This window comes from Poeciliopsis prolifica, unplaced genomic scaffold (assembly GCF_027474105.1).
Source record: "Poeciliopsis prolifica strain line A6 unplaced genomic scaffold, Auburn_PproV2 SCAFFOLD028, whole genome shotgun sequence".
Lineage (NCBI taxonomy): Eukaryota > Metazoa > Chordata > Actinopteri > Cyprinodontiformes > Poeciliidae > Poeciliopsis > Poeciliopsis prolifica.
In genome coordinates, this window is record NW_026562403.1 from 2,150,001 (window position 1) to 2,170,689 (window position 20,689).

The 20,689-nt window shown below is 41.2% G+C and overlaps 1 protein-coding gene and 1 long non-coding RNA gene across 2 annotated transcripts; one reads left to right on the forward strand and one right to left on the reverse strand.

Moving 5' to 3' along the window:
- Positions 1 to 676: 676 nt before the first annotated feature.
- nr2f1a (nuclear receptor subfamily 2, group F, member 1a) lies at positions 677 to 10,032 on the reverse strand. Its single transcript, XM_055049127.1, has 3 exons — positions 9,302 to 10,032; positions 7,409 to 7,936; positions 677 to 3,586 (listed from the first exon to the last, which is right to left on the reverse strand). The coding sequence occupies exons 1-3, from the start codon at positions 9,732 to 9,734 to the stop codon at positions 3,312 to 3,314; spliced, it is 1,236 nt and encodes a 411-aa protein (XP_054905102.1). The 5' UTR covers positions 9,735 to 10,032; the 3' UTR covers positions 677 to 3,311.
- Positions 10,033 to 12,567: 2,535 nt separating this feature from the next.
- LOC129372214 (uncharacterized) lies at positions 12,568 to 20,476 on the forward strand. The gene is made up of 2 exons (XR_008607230.1): positions 12,568 to 12,983; positions 18,115 to 20,476. It is a non-coding gene; the product is annotated as an uncharacterized LOC129372214 (long non-coding RNA).
- The last annotated feature ends 213 nt before the right edge of the window (positions 20,477 to 20,689 follow it).

The following is a 20,689-nucleotide window of genomic DNA, read 5'->3' on the forward strand; positions in this document are numbered from 1 at the left end:
AGCGAGAGGATAAAAGATAGTTACTCTGGAGGGGATTCTGAATACATTATGTGGAGACAAGCAGCTGAAAGCTACGTTTAATAAGCCTGCAAACCCACTATTTGAGTCCGGACCTACATAAAAAAAAAATAATAATAAAAAACAACAAAAAAGAAAAACAACATCTGACAAAAAGAAAGGAGCTTAATGGCCAACGTAAAACATAATTATTCAGACCTCCAGAATGTCACCTATTAAAATCCTCTGAGTTCTTCACACAAAAATACTGGAAATAAGTTAAAGTTTAAGTAATAATAATAATAATAATAATAATAATAATAATAATAATAATAATAATAATAATAATAAAGCACCAGTTAAAATCAATTTTAGCTGAAATGCCGCTGAACAGTTTTGTTATCCTTTACTGTCTTTTTTTGCTTCGATTAAGCTTCGATGATTCAGTCTGCAGGATAATGAGGAAATACTCCATCAGCTTCTTCGTCACTAACTTTCATCTGACCTTAAGGTCGTGGAGAGGATGATCGCCTCCACATGAAGGGAAAAACTCCACAAAACTGTAAAATAAATGTAAAAAAAACCCGTCACTTTTTTGCTTTTACAGTTACTTTAGGCGGATGCAACCCACATTAAGGCTTACTTTGTCAGGTGGTCTCACAAATAATGAGAGAGAGCATCAGAGGACAACCTGGAGCCACGTCCTTCCTTTATTACAGGCAGTAATACCTTAAAAGTTTCTTGATGACATAAGCAGTGCAAAAATAACCTATAAACGAGAGTTACACTCACAACACACGGCTGATAATTAAACAGGCTAACAAATATCACATCCCTGCTCTGCTGTCCCTGATCACTGCAAAAACCACAAGAGAAAGATCTGGGTTTAAAAAAAAAATGACACAAAGGCAGCTCATTTCATGACGACTTCAGAAATGTCAAGCCTATGCGCCGTATTTCATTCCATCATTTTTGTTTTATCATGTTTTATCACGCCTGGTACTGTGATTTAAATGCAAGGACCGGTGATAAACCAGATTTCCCTTTTGCCATTTAGGGCGTAAACTGAGACAAAAACAAGAAATAGACCAAAGCGAGGGCAGTGACAGTGAGTAACCCATCTCACACACTATCGATGGACTCATTACACTCTGACTGTATCAAGCAAACCAAGGCCACATCTTTTTTTTAAATATTTTTTTTTATGTCCTGTCACACACACTCACACATACACACAGTCATACACTTGACTTTCTACTAACACGCTTCTTCTCTCGTTTGTCTCAGCACTCTCTCTCTCTCTCTCTCTCTCTCTCTCTCTCTCTCTCTCTCTCTCTCTCTCTCTCTCTCTCTCTCTCTCTCTTTCTCTCTCTCTCTCTGTCTCTCTCTCTCCCTCTCTGTCTCTCTCTCTCTGTCTCTGTCTGTCTGTGTCTGTGTCGTTCTCTCCCTCTTTGCCTCCCTCTCTATTCCCACACAATGCATCACACTCGGTGTTCCTATCGACTGGCTTACATGCTGTAAAATACATTTTCCAGATTGATCACGCATATCACAGCAGCTTTGCAGCGAGGGCCCCCCCAAACCTTTTTTTTTTTTTTGCCAAATGACGCCCACGTCAATACAGAGCATGCAATGCGTTATCAGGGCAGAGTTTTTTTTTTTTATTTTTTATTTTTTATTTTAGGCGAGAGGGGAGAGTTGGTTTGCAGAGAATCACCTTGATTAAGCCACAGGGGGAAGGTTACAGAGGTGGCTCTGTGTTAGAGGCTTCCCTCGCTGTCTGGGAAAAATATTAAACATTAATGCGCTCGCAGGCCAGTATTGTCTCCTTCCTCTTTGTACTCGCACCGTCAGTTATGTCATGGCTCTTTCCAAATGTAATATGTGCTTCTATTGTGTAATTATTATCCCCCCTCTGATCCCGTGCAACTATTTGTTTTTCACAGGTAGGTTTCAGGAACTGTTGTACAGTCGTGAAAAAAAAACAAAAAACAGATTCCCTCTGATTGGCTAAATAATAATAATAATAATATAATAATAATAATAATAATAATAATAATAATAATAATAATAATAATAATAATAATAATAATAATAATAAACATTTGATCCCCAGGAAAATGCTTGAGAGTGAGACATCGTTGCCTATTTCTTTTTTAATAGTACAGTCACCATCACACAACTTCATCAGCCGACCCTTCTGTCCAAAAGAAAATATATAATAAAAAAAAATAAAAAAAAAAATGAAAAGCTGCATCATGGAGTAAGCAAAATTGAAGGCAACAACCAATAAAATTCAAGAAACAACAAAAAAAAATCTTCAAGACGAAACAAACAAAATGTATTTGAAATGATATATTAAAAGTGCTTTTTGATTTCATGTCTCTCCGTTTGTTCTTTTGACTGATGATCGACTCCACACACGCTCGTGGTCCGGGGAAAAGGGAATGAAGGGGACAAGGGCGGAGGGGGAAGCGGGGGAGATGCGCCCCAGACGGAGTAAAAATGTCAGTAAAAACGTCCTGGAGGTCAGTTTCGTTTCGCTGCTTCTGCTGCAGGTCCATCGTATCAGTTGGGAGCATGGGAGAAGGGTGAGGTCAAAAAATAAAATAAAAAATAAAATAAAAAGTTCAACCATCAGTGTTGATATTGTCACAGCGATTAGACTGTTTCTTATTCGTCTAAATTCATTTTATTTGTCTTGTTTTTTTTGTTTTTTTTTCATTATTTTAAATTCTCACTTCAATTTTTAATTCTTGGAGAACATAGCTTCGACAACATATATCGCACTCATTATAAGAAGCAAAAGGTTATATCAAAAAATTATTAGTATAGAATCACAGAAACCCTGGTTTAGAACCAGAAAAATTACAAAACAGAGAGGTACATAGACACAGGACAATTCTTATAATTGCTTGGAAACATTATTTTCCCGCTAAGTCTTGATTCATTTTTTTTTCTTACTGCGCATATGATGTTTTTCATTTTATTTGTGTTTTTTTTTACAAAAAAAAAGAAAAGAAAAAAGAAAATAAAGACTAGTATTTTACAAAATGGAGAGTATTGTTCTTGAAGATGACGGTGCGGATTTACACAGGCGCAAAGTCCAGTTCCAATATTTTTCTGTACATAATGTATTCCATCGAAGTCCCAGAAGACAGAAAAAAAGTAATGTCTTCCGCAAAGTTTCTCAGAAAAAAAAGGTCCTATATATAGTCTTCTTGAAGGAGGATGAGGGGTGCAGAAATTTGGTCCTTTTTTTTTTTGTTTGTCCCCCTTCCTCCTCCTCTCTGTTTTGTTTTGTCATATAAGGATCATTGGATGGACATGTAAGGCCAGTTGAAGCTGCTCCCGGATAATAGCATATCCCTGATGAGGGTTTCAATAGGAGTTTTACCTACCAAGCGGACGAAGAACAGCTGCTCGATTACCGAGGAGGAGACGGTGCGTAGAGAGGGCAGCCGCAGCAGGAGCTTGCCAAAGCGGCTGGGTTGGTTGGGGTACTGGCTCCTGACGTACTCCTCCAGGGCGCACTGCGACTTCTCTTGTAGGCTCTCGATGTGAGCGGCGTCTGACAGGCCGCAAGCGTCTGAGGAAACATAAAAAACACACACACTGTGGTTAGTATCGTCACAGCAGACTAAAACCATAAGGCGGAATATGTGAAGAAAAGATCCAAGAACCAGGACTGAAAGTGAAAAAAATGCTCGTTATGTGAGAATCTAAAGCAAATGCATTTGAGTTCAGCAAAGGCCTTGTGTTTTTGTTATCACAATTATTTATTAAATAATACACAAAAATTAGATAACAACACTGTCCAGGTGGATATTTCCGTGATGACTACCGTTTTTGTTTTCCCCTGACGCGCCCGGTTTCAGTCGTGTCAAAGCGCTTTGGTTATCATTACGTGTTATTGACAATGTGGCATGGACAAACAAGGCTGCCCAAACATGCTTCATCACACTGTCTGTCATGCAGCATAAGCAAAGGGGAGAACGCTGCTGGAATGTACTGGATGCGCAATCAGCGAGGAATTAGAGGTGAAAATGTCAGACCAAAAGTGATAATGCAAAAAAAAAAAAAAAAAAAAAAAAAAAAAAAGCAGAAGAAGAAAAAGAGGAAGAAGGAGGTAGGCTACACGCAGGCCCAAAGGCCGCTGCTCTTTATGTCTGAACTCAGGGGATTTAAGTGTAAGGGCAACATAAACGGTACTGATGAATCTGAAATTACACTGGATGTAATGTGACCTAATTACTCCGCAGTAAGCTGTTAAGTGATTTCGCCGGCTCTTCTCTCTAAAGACCACTCTTGGCCTGTTTTTTTTTCCTCCTTCTCTTCCCCCGTTGTAGCCTATAGGACAGGCCCGCTGAAAGCAATCAGATTTATTAGACGAGGTTGAAGGGAAACAGTGGCGCTCAGAAGCGACGTGAAAATGTCCAAAAGCGCATGGCGAGACGCGCTTGGTGGCTTCGGCAGCCACTCTTCTCTTCGGGACAGACAAAAGAGGGATGCAAGCCTTGTTGGTGTGTTGCACGTTTTCCCTCTGCTGTAAAGAAAGGAAAAAAAAAAGAAAAAAAAGATGTGTTTTTTCACTCAAGCCAAGCTTATAAAGTGGTGTAACCGCTGGCATACATGGTCCCACAAGAAGACTTCTCAGAAGCTGTTTTTGTATTGAGCGCTGCTTTTGTAGAAACTGCACATGAAAGGCAGCTCCAGCTTCCAGGCTCCCAACACTATAAGCGGCTAAACAGAGGCTTTTTAAGGCCATTCTTAATTTCTCACTATAACTCACTATGGCCTAGACACAATAACCTCATGAACCCGAGGGCAGCACAGAGATCGTGCAGTGATTTACTGTGACCTCAATCCGGCCACTCAGAGCCCCGTGTATGCAAATTGTTCTGAGTGTCTGTTCAAAACGGCACCGATCGATGCCGTTTAATGAATTACATTTGACGCAAAACATGCAAGGGTTTCATGCGAATTTTCAAAGTAAGACGGGCGAGAAAGTTCATAGCACCGCAGCTGAACGCATGCGTTGGGGAGAAGGCTGGTTAAAGACACCCCACAGCTCTCCACGAGGCCTCCCTGTCAATACACCCCACAAGCCTCGATGGGCTGGGAAAGATAGCCTCCTGATCCAAACGACCAGTTCTGCAGAACTCTGCACCACGGTGCACACACAATTTGCTGCACGAGGAGTTGACGCGGAACAATAATCCAGATTTGTGTGTGTGTGGGGGGGGTGTGGGGGTGCGTGCGTGTGTGTGTATGTGTGTGGAGGCCCGGGGGGATGGGGGGTAGTTTACCCTGACCACCCCTTATTTATGCATCAAATGCTGACAAGGCTGCTGTGTTATTAAAGGCAAACAAATCCACACTGAAACTGGCAAAGCGCCACGTGACTTTCTATAGCGTACACCAGTTTTGTAGCCCATCACACTAACTAAATGATCTGTTAGAAAACATGGGGGATGGCGATGTCTTAGTGTGTGTGTGTGTGTGTGTGTGTGTGTGTGTGTGTGTGTGTGTGTGTGTGTGTGTGTGTGTGTGTGTGTGTGTGTGTGTAGGTGTGTGTGCGTGCGTGCCTATGTGTGTTTGCGTATGTGTGCGTGGGTGTGTGTGTGCAGCTTCTCTGGGGTAATCTGAGCTGGATTTCTGTATGTTTTTTTTTTCTTCTTCTGCAAATGGTTATAATTGCAAGATGGTCAAGCTAAATATAAACAAAGCACAAAAATGTCCCTGAAAAAAAAAAAAAAAAAACCAAAAACAAAAAACTGCAGAATCACAGCAAGACTCACACTTAAATTATAATTACAAATCCTGTGCGTCAGAACTGACTTCAAACTGGACATGTTGGATATTAATTAGCTCACACTGTCGAGAACCAATAATAAATAAATAAAATATTGAAAAATGACCGTGACAAAAGACGTGTGTAAAATACAAAACCTGAGTGCTACAAGTTGTTTGGAGAATAATGACATTTCTAAATTTCAATGTGGAAGCTTAGTTGGCAGAAAAAAAAAAATAAAATAAAACAATAAAATTGTGATCATTTAGCTCCAAATTAAACACAGCTAATTATGAACAAGTTGTGCTATTTTTAAAACTGTGTATAATATAATATAATATAATATAATATAATATAATATAATATAATATAATATAATATAATATAATATATAATATAAAGTAGGCTAAATGTGTTTTTTATTCTTAAGAAAATTGATTTTCACTTAAAACTATTTAAATTCGCTGAAAGAGCGAATATTCTATAAGAATGGTGGGAAAGATAATTATTTTACGATTAACCCACATTTTAAAAAGTAAAACAATGTATTTATCACGACAGTGTCCAGAGAAAGTTGGTGTAATTCTCGCTTCAGTTTCCTTGCAAAGGGGATGAAAGTTAGGTCAAAACTTTAAGCAAACTTTAGAAGTAGCTCAGACGCTCATCTTCATCAGCAGATATAACAGGCCCTCAAAAGCACCAGGCACACACAACTTTTTTTCCAAAATAGCCTCCAAATTATGCAGCTGAGAGTAAATAGGGACATTTAGGGACCCCATAACCCAACCAGGCATCAATTAAGCTATCAACAATGTAGGTTACTTTTGAAAAGTGCCGCTGATTACTTTTCAAAGCTGCGCGACGCAGAAACTATCCTCAGTAAGTAAGAAAATTAATGGGTCAGCTAAGATTAATCTACTAATAACTTGCGTTATTAAGTGCATGTGCGAGTCAACTTCCATCAGACTTCTTCTTCGTCTTTCTTTTTTTTTTTTTTTTTTTGATCTCAGTCTGTTAGGGATTATTTCCTGCCCCCGAAGACATGTGTTTGCGCACGAAAAAAACACGGATAAAAAGCGCGCAGCCACGCTCATAAACGCATCAGCTGTCATAAATCACCCACTGACAGAGACTATTTCATCTTTACGCTCAATTATTTGACACCTGTTCCAAAATGCGTGTGAACCCGGGCAGGCTCGGCTGAGGTTCAGACATGTTCGGGGTGGGGGGGGGACAGGATTGTTTAGACCCCACCAAATATTATAGATTCAATTTCTTGCGATTGCACCTAATCTCAGATTTAAATGGGCTTTCAACTTAAAAACTTGATACATTTACTCAATCTGGGTTTGTTTACACGTCTTATGCTGCGGCTACAGCTGACATGGGAATGCATGTCAGTGGATATCAAGCAAGCTGTTGACAAAATGGCTCTTTCATCGGCCACACAAACATCTCTAGCACTAAGCTGCTGCCTGACAGCCATATTCCTGACGCAGCCGAGCTTCTGCGTGTGTGTGTGAGCACCAGAACCAGGCCTCGGTTCTTTATAAACACATCCATCTGCGTTTTAGTGTGTGCGTGTGCGTCTGTGGGGCGATGATGTGGACAACCCACCTGATGTGAAAAGCACGATGGCTTTGAGGCAGCTGTACTCCGCCGAGTCGACGTGCAGGGTCTTGAGCTTCTCCACTTGCTCCTGGAAGATCCGGATGTGGTCCATGAAAGCCACGACGCGGTCCGCGGACATCGGCGAGGCGTGCAGGCCTGCCGCGGCGAGCAGAGGGGCCACATGAAGAGGCATGGAGCACTGAGCCGCGTTAAGCACAAACAACTCGCTCCACGTCAGCCGGAGAAGGGACACCTGGTCGGTGATCTGCAGGTCAGGGAAGAAGGGGATGTTCCTCGCCCACTCCACGGCGCTGAAAAGTAAGCGAGCCGCCAGCTCGCAGATGTTCTCGATGCCCATGATGTTGTTGGGCTGCATGCACTGGCTCCCGTAACGGGAGGTAGGGTAAGGCTCAGCCCGCAGCAGTAACGAGATGTATCCGGACAGATAGCAGTGGCCGTTCAGGGGGTCCCCGTTCGTCAGCGCGTACTGGCCTGGATTGGGTTGGGTTGGAGGCATTCTTCCTCGCTGAACCGCTGACAAAAAGAAAGAGAAAAAGAGGAAATGTGCATCCAGGACTGATAAACATTGTCCACTAGTGGTGCTTCTTTTCATCAAAAAATAGCATGCAATTAAAAAAAGAAAAGCAAAACAGTACTCGTTTAAAACAATAATCAGATTTTAAAGCAATAAATAAATAAATAAATAAAATCCCATCAGTAACACAGATATTTCATGGAAACAGATGTGTTGTATCACTCGATCTTCACCCTGAATTTGTAATTTAAGGATACAGGCTTTACAGCTGGCTCCTGCGCAAATACATTTACTCACACACACAAAATGTTCATGTTTTCACTTAGAACAACTAGGCTATTATGAATATTTTAAGGCTTAATCGTCTACGTTCTGTTTATTTTTAATTCATGAATTTAGGTTATTGAACAATTGCTAATTGTAGGCAGTCAGGTCCTAAATGTGCTGGACAATTGTTATTAAATTCACCCATAATTCCACGTTTTGTCTGAGTCAAGAGGTCAGCTGGGAATAAGGAGGGGAATTTAGCTAGTGCGTAATATTTCAAATAAATTATTAATACACAGGGAATCATGGCGTGCACGTCGAATAACATGCAACTTAAACGTGGGAGGGTCCTCGTCAATTTGGGAAAAGCCAAACACTTGTGACAGAAAGGAAAGTTGCATGGCCTTTAATGCAAAGCAAGCAAAAACAATGAGGCATGAAAACTTGAACGACGTGATTGAGTGTGTCTGAGCTGTCTAGTCAGCACAGAGAAGTGGCTTTGTTGTGTACTGTTTTTTTTTTACAGTCATACACACACATTCCACTTATAAATCCTGTTGTGCAATTATAAATTAGTAAGATTAGTTAAGGGACTGTAAGGAATGGGACTATTAGCCTCAAACACTCTCAAACACACAGACACACACACGCACACACACACACACACACTCAGAGACTGACATAAATGCTCGCAATTGTACACACACACTCACTCTTCTACGGTTTGCTTCTATGTAATATAGATTTGCAAGTAGACGATGCAGTTTAGACCGCAAGAAAAACCAAAACAAATAAAAAAAGGAGGTTAACAAGAGCAGCCGCTTTGTTAAGGCGACTTGCATTCACAAGCACGTAACTGCCGTGGCTGCACTGGCCTTTTACTCTCCTCACGCAAAAGACGAAACCACAACCATTCATGCAAACATCCCGGGAAAAAATAAAAAATAAATAAAAATCAAAACAACGATGGAGTCTGCTGTAATAGGTATATGCCCAGCTATAAAGCCTGTGACCTTAATGCAACATGGCAGCCCTCGCACTGCTGCTGCTATACTAGGATGCGTAATCATGAGTGGGGCTTTAAAACATATATTCACCTTCCCGCCGCATCCCCACTTTTAAGCACTTCTTCAGCCGGCAGTATTGGCACTGGTTTCGATGGTGCTGGTCAATGGGACAGTTCCTATTGGCACGACATGAGTACGTTAAGTTCCTGCGTACACTCCTCTTGAAGAAACTTTTGCATCCCTCGCAGGTGAACTGGCCGTAGTGTTTGCCGCTCGATTTGTCCCCGCAAACCACACATTCAATATGCTGCTGGCTCTGTCCGGAATTCTGACTCCCCTTGTCCCCGGCGGTCCCCGGCGTGGACGGGGGTCCCGGTTGACTGGGGGTCTGCGGAGTGTGCGGCGCCGCCGACGCCGCCTGCTGCTGCTCCCTCGCCGGCTGCGCTGCTGGGTTGGGGCCGCTCGGAGGTCCTCCGGCCACGTCTTCCTGCGGATCTCGCCAGACGCTAACTACCATTGCCATATCTCGGCCCCGGAAAGTGCTGTAAAGCGAAATGATCGCCGATGTTTATGGAGCGTAGTGGAGGAAGAAAAAAAAATCTCAAAAGACGGGACAGTGCAAAGTCAAATCGGAGCACGCAATCTCATATGGGGGGAAAGAAGGGGAGCAAACGCGATCAATACATTCAGAAATCAGGAGGCACCCGATCAGGATATGCAAGTATCGGGAGGCCAGTTCCAAGGTAAATTGCAGTCAGCCATTCAGGAATCCCTAATCTTGTTGGAAAACCCAAAGTCCAGACGTAAAAATTGCAGTCAGATTAAAAGAAATAGCCACAAAAAAAGGCAGGAGCGAGTAAAAAAAAAAAAAAAAAAAAAAAAAAAAAAAAAAAAAAAAAGCCAAAACCTTTTCGCTGGAAAGACGCGATCCAAAGTGCTGCGGAGATAAATTCCTTTCTCCTTTCTTCCTCTTGCTCCTTTACACTCCCGTCTTCGTCGTATATGAGGAGGAGGAGGAGGAGGAAAAAACTGAAGAGCTGGGCTTTTTACATCTATATTCTTAAATAAACCTCATCATCTCGCCCAGCTGCGAAGGAGAACCGCGTCGCCGAATGAAGTACCCATGTATAGTTTCACCTCTCTCCAGCGAGGAGGAACGGAGATACGAAGAGAAAAAAAGATTGAGGGAAAAAAAAAGAAAAAGAGGAAAAACACCAAGTAGTACTAATAGGATATGCAAGAAGAAGAAGAAGGAGAGACCCCCAAAAAATGAATGCGCTTAAAACGAGAGGACCAGCAGAGCAATGTTTCCGAAACGGGGGATCTGCGCGAATGTCTGTATATAGTGAACTTTGACACTACTATTGAAACTGACACGTTTCTATGGAGATCGCTGCGCCTTATATGGTGCTCATGTCAAGGAGCCAAGAGGGGCTGCTGGAGACTGATAATCAAAGAGGACTGACTGGCCAGAGCCCTGCATAGAGGAGGAGGAGAGGAGGGGGGGATAGAGGGAGAGAGAAAATGGGAGGCTAAGGTTATAGCCAAGCCCTCTCTTTCTCTCCATTGGTTAGAGTCCCCCCTCCGTTAGTGCGCTACAAAAAATGTCCATCCAGACAAGTCCCCCCGCTCTTGCTATTGGATCGCAAAAATTGTTGTATTTTCTGTCCATTTATCGGGGAAATAACACCCTCGTTTTGCAGTAGTCCGCCTGTTTTCCGCTCTCGCTGCGAGCGGTTAAAATAATGTTGCCGGGGAAAACGTCTCAAATCAGAGACATTCCCGTAGAAATTGGCAAGAGTCGGAGATTCGCAACGGCGGATCGAACAGCAGTCGAAGACGCGCGATCCAACCCGAACGAACCCGGTCCGTCTGTGTGCGCAGCCAGGATTTTCCGGCGCCGGTGCTGAACCGGCTGCCTTGTCTGAGGGTGGATGTTTTTCTCTTTCTTTTTTTCTTTTTTTTACAGTGTAGGCTTCTACGACTGGAGGGGGCTTGGGAGGAGAGTGGGAGGGATGGGGGGCTCTGACAGGCACAAGTTACAGTGAGCTCGCCCCGCGCTGCTATTTACTTTGAAACCTGATTAGTATGGGCCGTCTATTGTCACCAAAAAGAGGAAGAAACCCTGGATAGAATAGCGAAAAAAAGCGGGTTAAAGGCAAGAGAGAGAGAGGGAGAGACAGAGAGAGAGGGAGAGAGAGAGAGAGAGAGAGAGAGAGAGAGAGAGAGAGAGAGAGAGAGAGAGAGAGAGAGGAAGGTGGGGACAAAGCTTTTAAGCACGACAAATAAAACCAAAAGCTGTGCGCTGCGACCAAAAGGGGGGAATCTGACTCAGATTTCCCCCCCCCTTAAAGTTCCAGAATGCCTTGTCTCGGACTGTTATCTTTATTATTAACTAACGGAGGTCTCTCTGCTGTTGGGAGCGGATTAATATTTTCACACGCCGTGTTTTGTCCTTGGCATGCGCATTGCGGTACAGCATCGTCTGTAAATCGGCACCGGTTTCGCTCATTAAAACTTAAAATTTAGTTCAAGAGCAGTTTAGGGGGTGAAAAAAAATATATCACTGTGCAGAATGATGCGCAAACGCCGCCGTTGTGCCGGAAGCCCCTTTCAGATGCGGGGATCTCTTGAAATTTCGGAGGACGTTTAACAATCGCCAACATCTCACAGTCGCACAAACACTTTCAGTAGGACTAGGTTTTTTTTTTTTTTTTTTTTTTTTTTTAAATGTGTTAATAATGACATTAACTCAAAATCGAGCGAAGTTACGGGGAAATTTTGCACGGAGATCCCAGCTTTTATGCATCAGTGTTTCTGCAGGCGTCTCAGACTCAAAAATGTCTGGATCGCGCTGCCATCTAGCGTACGTTGTGCAATTACATCCCCCACAACACCCCAACGTGCAAGCCATCAAACTTGCATTTTTAAGCGCTTAAATAGATTTTAAATAATAATTAAAAAGCTCGAACGTGCCCAGAATTGTCCTGTATACTTTTGTAGTTCATAAAAAGTCCATTTTGCAGTTAAAGATATGGGATGACATTAATAAACTATTTTAAAAAACCCATAAACATTCATTGATTAGTGTATCATCATCATCATTCATAATTAATGTTTAAACAGTGCTTCCTAATTAAAAGGACGCTCTGTTTATATAAAACAAAGACACAAAAATGCCAATTGTATTCATAAGCTTAGGAAATAATAACCCAACACTCAAAGACATAAAAGTACTTTAACACAACAAAGCGCGCACAAGCACGTCTATACTCAAACAGAGATATAAGAAGATATAACATAGCGTTAATATGCGAGTGCCTCTGTTTGAATGCGCATTCAGGAGGGACGGCTTGTTTTTTAAGTATTCAATAAGAGAGCTCTCTCTCCCCGTCCCTGTCTCGGACGCACACCATGGAAACTCTCCGGCCACGTCTCCAGTACTCTGAAAAGGTGAAACCAATAAGATTAAATCGGACAATGCATTTTTTTTTCTTTTTTCTTTTTTTTTGCCCCTTTTCTTCCCCCCTTTGGTGTATCATTAAGATTTAACTCCGCACATTTTGGTAAAAAGAATGGGGGTCTGCATGAGAGAAGAAGAGGAGAGAGAAGAGAGGAAAAGAGTGAGAGGGGGAAGCGAATAGGAAGCGGGGTAGATATATTAGAGAGGCTCTGATGGAAACCTGCATGTGGAGAAAGTGGACGGGTGGGATGTTGGAAGAGGGAGAAGAAGCACCGGTGCAGGAGCGGCTGCTGTGCAGTCACAGAGAAGGTGAGTAGCACTTTTTTCCCTCTGTCTTTCTTTCTCCTCCTGGTGTTTATTTCTGACTTCTTGCTTAACTCTGGCTGCACACGCGTGGAACTCAATGCGGGCACGAATTCTCCAGTCGCGCACTTTACTGTCGGCGCACGCAAAAGAGTCGCAACTTTTCAACTTAGCGCAAAGCGGAATCTTTCTCTTTTTCCCCCCCTCTCCCTCCATGCTGCTTATCCACATCCTTTTGCGTCGATTTCCCCCCCCCCCCCCCTGCAGATGAGATAGTGCAGAGAAGCTATTAAAGCTCGGCTGCGTTCTGCAACGGACTGGGAGAACCCTCTCGTTTCGCTCCCGTCCCGCTCACGTGCACGCGAGCCTATTTGTTGCTCGAACACGTAATGAAAAGATCGATAGACGTCCGTTTGTCTCAGCGATAGTGTCACCGAATTAAAAGGCTGATCAGTCGGTGCTCATCCTTTACTGCCCGTTCAGCCGCGGATGGTGGACCGGGCAACGTGGAGAGCAGAATTAAAACGTGGACGTAAATAATAAAAAAAAAAAACCTCCAACGGTGCGGTGATATTTACAATTTATCAGAGCGGCATTGTTGGTGTGAAAATAGCCCAGGTTAACTTTATCCCAGAACTCAACCTATTAACGTTTAACTTGATCCCTCCACACTTGATCCAAAATGTAGTGCTTTGAATGTGGAAATTTGTATTTTCGTGTCTGTCTTTCCAAGTTTTAACCTAATCATGATGCAAATGACAGCGCGAAAAGTAGTAAAATAATAATAAATGAATCCTGTTCTCAAGCACGTCATCTCTGTCACTGATGCAAAAGCCTGCAGTGAGGAGCTGAAATTTGACTTTGCAGTAATTTTTTGGGTTGTTGTTGTTGATTTACATGTAATTAAATTCTCCAGAATGGCCTGCATGACTGCATATTACACTTTTGTCAACTGGGCTTAATTAATCATTTATACGGGAGGCATGTTGGAGTGTGGCTAAATCCGGAATCAATATGTTTCAAAGCGTCCACCAAATACAAGAAATCACCGAGCAAGGCAACACAAACAGTTGGGAAAACACTGAGGTCACAAGTGCAAGACCCCATCCACCCCCTGCACCCCTCCTACCGCCTTCCCCCAAAATAAAACAACAGATGACAACAAGAACACGCTTTAAAGCGTCTCAAACTGATGCAGAGATTTATAAATGGTCGAGGGTAGGTTTATTATTGATCGTGTGTAATCACATCAGGGTTCCAACCAAAGCTACGGTCAATAAGACATTGTGTGGGCTTAGAGGATGATTTCCCCTCATCCGAGGGCCTTCGGATGCAACCGTCTCCTGTCCCTTTAACACCTGCAAGATTAAAAAAAAAATCACATACACACAATAACTAATACACATCTTTGTGTGTGCAATTTGACTCTGGCTGTGTGTTTGAATTGACTAGAAGTTGCAGCCTGTTTTGTGACTTCACGCTGCGATTCTGCAACGTGTTTAAAAAGTTTGCGGGCAGTGAAAGGGAAGGTTCTGAGAAACCAATGTCAGGATTTTACGTGCTATTTATTTTTTATGTGGTAACTTATTAAATCATTCCTGAGCTCAAAGATCAACAACATAAAAACGCAGAAATTGACGTTTATAATTCCAATATCAATAATAATTAATAAAGAAAGAATAGGCAACTAAGGCAAAGGTCTCGTGTTGACAATAATTTATGAAAAAAAAAACATTTAGCATAATTACTTTCCCCAATGCGGCATATTAGTAGATTAATCTGAGCTATTTCAGGTATCAGATTTACTTTTGTAATTAAGTAGAAATAGATCACCCATTAAATGACATTATTAATGACTTTCAAATAGGAACTAAAATTTCTTTATGCCAGTTTATCACTGCAGCCTTGCAAGCACGATGCAAAAAAAAAAAAAAAAAAAAAAAAAAAAAAAGAGGATTCTAAGCACATTTCTATTGTACATTTGCAAAACAAACATTAAAAAAATATCTCTTCAGTCTGACATTGAAATTTTGTAGTTTAGAGTCCGACTGGAAGAAAGAGAGATTAAACCGGACTTGTTTTTTTGGTTGTTTTTTTTCTTCTGAATCTGATCCCCAGAATTTTCTGTGGGGCTTCAGATTGTTCTGAAGATGGAGGAAGAGCTCGTCTTGCGATTATTTCCCCAAAAATGTGGATCAGAAACTTTCAGCACATACAAATCTGATTGATGACTCTTGACGGAAAGAGAAAAAGGAGTAAATATTTTCGAGCTGAACATTTTAAATTTTATGTGAACAAAATGAATAGTTTCCTTCTTATAATCCTCCCTGGAAGTTTTCTGGTGCAGTTTGTGCAAAAAACAAACAAACAAGCAAGCAAACAAACAAACAAAAGTTTATAATGTTAGTAATGTTTATAATGTTAGTTTAAAACTTCGAGAAGCAAATACCACCGTGCATGAGGAAAAACCTGCTGGTATCCCATCATAATTAGGGTACATAATTGGTGCAAGTCTATGATAAAAACAGATAAAAGTTCAACTGTAATTTTTTTTCCCACCCTTCTGAAGCATTTATTTCCCGCACTATAATTAAATACAATAACTACGAGTCTCCCAATTACGTTTTGAGGTTTCAACCAAGTCAGAGCCACTGTCAGTTTATGCAATGGGCTCTGGCTTTATTGCTCACTAACCATCATTTCTTTTAGAGCCCTGCGTGCTAATTACTTTGGATAGTCCCAGAGACGGAGATTATAAATCCATTAGAGCTGTAACCCTCGTGGTTCCACGAGTGCAAACACTGTAATTTGGTAGTACACCCCAAAAACCAAACTTTAAGTAGGCAAGAGGCTGAGGAGAGTGGGAGAGGGGGAGAGAGAGAAAGAGAGGGAGAGAGAGAGAAAGAGAGCGAGAAAGAGGGAGAGAGGTGATTTTCAGCAGCGTGTGTGCTTGTCTTTCTAGCAGCTGAAGCGAAACAAACAGAAAAGTGAGAGGAGAAAGTGGTTTAATCAGACTGACTGCAGAGAGCAAGGTTTGAAGTTTGCACTACTTCATCATAATCATGCATCATCGATCGTTTATCTTTAGTGATCAAAACAGTGTTTCAAATAATCCTGCGCAAATACTGAAACTGTTTTCATCACGTCGATCCGCTGTTGATGGGGAATGTCGCAAAAAAAAAAAAAAAAGAAAAAAGAAAAAACAGAGGGAGGCAGCATGCGCGCAGGCATCTAACCCTTTAAAGTAATTTATTTCAGGGAAACCGCGGGGCAAAGGTGGAATTCTTGAGAAATTCAACAAGGATAAGGGAGCTTTAGAAATTCTGCACGCAGATTACCTTTCATCCCATCCGCACATTATTCGACAACACAGCGAAGAAATATAGTTCAGGGACAGAAGAGAGATATGGCCCCCGACACTCAAGAGCGTCACAGTGTTCACAATGTTCACAATACTCAAAAGTTAGTGACTATACACACCCACACACACCCACACACACACACACACACACACACACACACACACACACACACACACACACACACACACACACACACAAAAAAAAAAAAATAAAAAAAAAATATATATACATATATATATATATATATAATATAATATATATATATATATATATATATATATATATATATATATATATATATATATATATATATGAACTTCAGGGGTTGGGGGTCATGAATAATACATGGGAGGTGTGTGTGTATTCCTGTCACTGTCATTAACATTGTTTGTTATTAGGGGGACATTGATGCTCATTGTGAGAGGAAAATGAACAACTCTTAAACCCAATTAGTTTACCTCCAACCTTAAAAGGATGACTGTACTAAACATGAGAGTTTTCCAAATTTTATTTTAACTTTCTGCTTGTTGCAACCAAATGACTGGCATTACAATAATTCTGCACTGATTTCCCCTCATTTATTCCCAAAACCAACACACAGCAGGGGCTTAATTAGAAAGGTAGTGTAGCTGAACAGTCAACATGGTGCAGCTTGGAGTGACTAAACACTTCAATGCAGTATACTGAGCCGGCTGGAGATATAAATGAAACTTGCAACTGCTTGGCAGCCTTCTGATGGGATTGGGAATGTTATAGAAGTTTTTAATCCATGAATTTTAAAAATAGGGGCAAACATGGGGAACGAAGAAGGGGATAAAAGTGGCTTATATGGTCATAGAGGTGCAGTCTCTAATGAAATTATGTTGAGGTTTTTACACAACCTTGAGGCAGCCTTGGCAGTGTATAACAATTTAGTTGTGAACTAAAAGCGATTCCTCCACTATAACTCCCACCCAGCAATTTGAATGAAGGAAGTGTTCATGCATTAAAAAAAAAATAAAAAATTAGAATGGGAAAAACTTCCTGTTTTGAATAAAGACAAAATGGATCAAATTAAATAACAAACACAGCAGCTCATTTTTAATTTATGCACCTTCTATGGTAAAAGAAACCATAGACGTTTTTCAAATTTACAACACCACTTCTCACCCACACACAGACACAGCACTCATGAGATTTTGTACTTTTTTCCATTTAAAACGAGTATGTTTGTTGGTGTGGGGGCACATGTGTGTGTAAGATGTCAGGAAAGTGAAGACGGCCTGCCTTTAGTGTCCAGACGTGGCAGATTGTGACCTTATCAATGTGAAACTCTTAAGATAAATTATTCATTGCACCTGTTTGATGTCTCTGGCCAAAGAATGACAAAGGTGTAACATTTAAGATGCATCTCAAAGGCATGAATAGCAGCCCCCTTGCAAAACCTGTCCTTTTTACTGTGGCAACATGGAGGACTGCTTTTGGAGATCAAAAAACGTGACAATTAAAACAGTTTTTTAAACACATATGAGTGACTCACAAACACTGCTCTATAACTCAGCGGCAGTAATTTCATCATTCATTGTTCAAGGTGCAGCGGCTGTCAGCCGTCGCCCTAACATGATATGACTCACAGGTGTCCTGTGCTCACGTGGGTCACGGCAGCAGGCCACCCACATTGTCACTGCCTGCTATATCTTTCCTATAATTTGAAATATGAGGCAGAGAGTTTGTGTGAGTGATTTGGTAGAGCTAACCTTGCTCTTTGTAACCTGCCTTTGTTTGTTGTCCCGCAGGCTCTCAGCGCTGTAGCTGCAGGAGGCGTCCGAACAAACGCCGAAGGAGGACTGACATGCTGGAAATGGGGTTTTCCTTAATGCTGTTTGATTTTAGAAAGAGGTTGTCCCTATTTAGTAGTATAGGGATTTATGTACTGGATGAATTGAAGATTAAAATTTGATTCATCCTTATTGCCCTTTAGAAGTCCCATTTCCAATTTTATATTGGCTTCTTTGAAATTAAGATGTGGAAAAGAGTGTAGTTTGATTTTCTGGGAATCTAACATCAGCAACTTTCACAGCAGGAAATCAAAATAAAATCATTTTGAAGTCATTGTGATATTCAAATGTAAAAACCTATCATGGACTCTGCTGGTTTAACTATGCCAAGATTAAAAGAATCAGTGACTAAATAATAGCTTTACAAAGTTTGTTTATACCCTTTACTTCTTGTAAGCACATAAGTGACATGAAATGAAAACAACACAAATTTACTTAATCCCTTCTGGAAATGGACCATTCAGGATTTTCTGATGATACTGAATTTCAATTTTGGTCAGTTGTTCTGATCTGCCAATAATTTTTATTAATTTTTTTCATATTCCATTGTTTCTGATTAGTTCTATGACCAGAAAAAAATGACAGAACATAGAGGAATAATGTCATTTGATGGAAATAGTAATTTTGAATTCAATACAAAGCAAAGAATTAAAAGATAGTCAAACATTTCCCCCTTTTTTTTTCTATCAAACCATAAAAAGTTCCTTTTTGTGGAGGGTTTAAGTTGATGTCTTTATAGAGAGAAAATGGTATACGTTTATATCTGTGATAGTTAGGTATAAACTCACACAGGGGGAAACTCATTAAGTCAGTTCTCCCCTGACTGAATGAGTCAGAGGAAAAAGTCAAATTTCTCCCGAATTGAACTTTTTCTACTATTGAATGTTGATAGTAAAACACTGTGATTACATATTGGGCAATGCAAGAACTAACATCATTCTCACTTCATTTCAAGATTTTCTATTTGAATCACATTCACAATTTTACATTCATTTTTTTCATCATGTAAATTATTGGACTTATTTCATGCTTTATGGCTGGAAATGACTCAAGGTGTTCCACGGCACAAAGTAAGAGACCACAGTTCGCTTTAGCCCCGTTGCAATAGATCAGGAAAAACAAGCAGAGAATGAACATTATTGATGATTTGTGCAGACGGACCTCAGACGATCTTGAATTATGTGTGAGAGTAAAAGATAGACACTTGCACATTGCTGTGTTTACTTGGGTCTTGTGTATGTATGTGTGTGTCAGTTTTTCCTCAGATGTTCCTTGTGACCTTTGACCCTGGAGCCGGGGTCAAACCCTGACAAATGAGACGGTTGAGCTCTGAGCAGAGCAGCAAACATTCCACAACCATCTTCTGTCCTCCTTCTCCTCCTCCTTACATCACTCACCCCTCTCTCTCCATCTCCCCTTGAACAACGACAGGAGCAAATGATGTTTAAAACTAACAATGATGATATTGGATGATGATATTGCATTTTATATTAAATCAGAGATAGCATGTGATCTGAGAGAAGTAAATGCTGCGAAAGAGTTGAAATTTTACAACTCTGCACTTTAACAACACACTTCCTGTTGAGTCTATGTGTGCGTGTGCGCGCGTGCTTGTGTGTGTGGAAAGACTGTCAGTGATGTCAAGGATGAGAAATGTTGCTGTGAGGTTTTTTACACACGCTGCTGGCTCCAGCATTTCCGGCAACATTTCTCACTCTGCCTCCCTCACACCATCCGCTCTCCTGCAATATCCCGACATTTTTCCGTCCTTTCCGTTCTCTTCCCTCCACCCTCCCCTCCTCGCTTTCAATCCCCACTTCAAACTTCCTCTCCTTGTGCCATCCTAATCTCAGCCCTTTTCCTCTCTCTCTCTCTCTCTCTCTCTCTTTCTCCCTCTCTGGCTCACGCTCTCTCTCTCTCTCTCTCTCACACACACACACACACACTCTCTCCACCCACTATTCTCTCTGATTTTCTTGACACAGAATGCAACCACCTGTGTATTTAGGATGAATGTGAGGAGTTATCCACCTTACTCCAGTGAGAGCTGGTTAAGGTAAGTGGTTTGTTGTTCATTCTAGATTTTTTTAAAATGAAATTGCTGAAACAAGCCCAACTGCCCTCTACAAATGCTCCAGTCACTGCTGTGATAACAGTTGTCTAATTATGAACGTCAGCAGAGCAGCCAGTGTCGGAAAGGACAATGCAATGCAGTAAGACGTTGTGACTCTATTGAACTTGTACAATGATGTAATGTAACAGTTACTGGAATGCAGTTCCACACAGCACACAATCCTAATAAAAACAAAACACAAATATATGTATGTGTTTGTGTTGTTTTTTGTTTTTTTTTCTCCTCCCTGTTTCTACTCCCACTTGAATTGTGATGGCATTTGATGTAGGCTGCTCTGTGATTCATTGGAGGGTACAGCTGCTTCACATGCCTTTTGGACTGGACAAGACTGTTTCCTCACAGGAAAGCTTGATCACATGTCTCAATCACACAGCAAGATCTGAGCTCTAATTGGCTGCG

Coding starts and splice junctions, on each gene's coding strand:
- nr2f1a (XM_055049127.1), bottom strand. CDS start 9,734: ATGGCAATGGTAGTTAGCGTCTGGCGAGATCCGCAGGAAGACGTGGCC. Junction 7,937..9,301: donor AGTGGGGATGCGGCGGGAAG/GTGAATATATGT, acceptor TCTTTTTGTCAG/CGGTTCAGCGAGGAAGAATG. Junction 3,587..7,408: donor CATCGTGCTTTTCACATCAG/GTGGGTTGTCCA, acceptor ATGTTTCCTCAG/ACGCTTGCGGCCTGTCAGAC.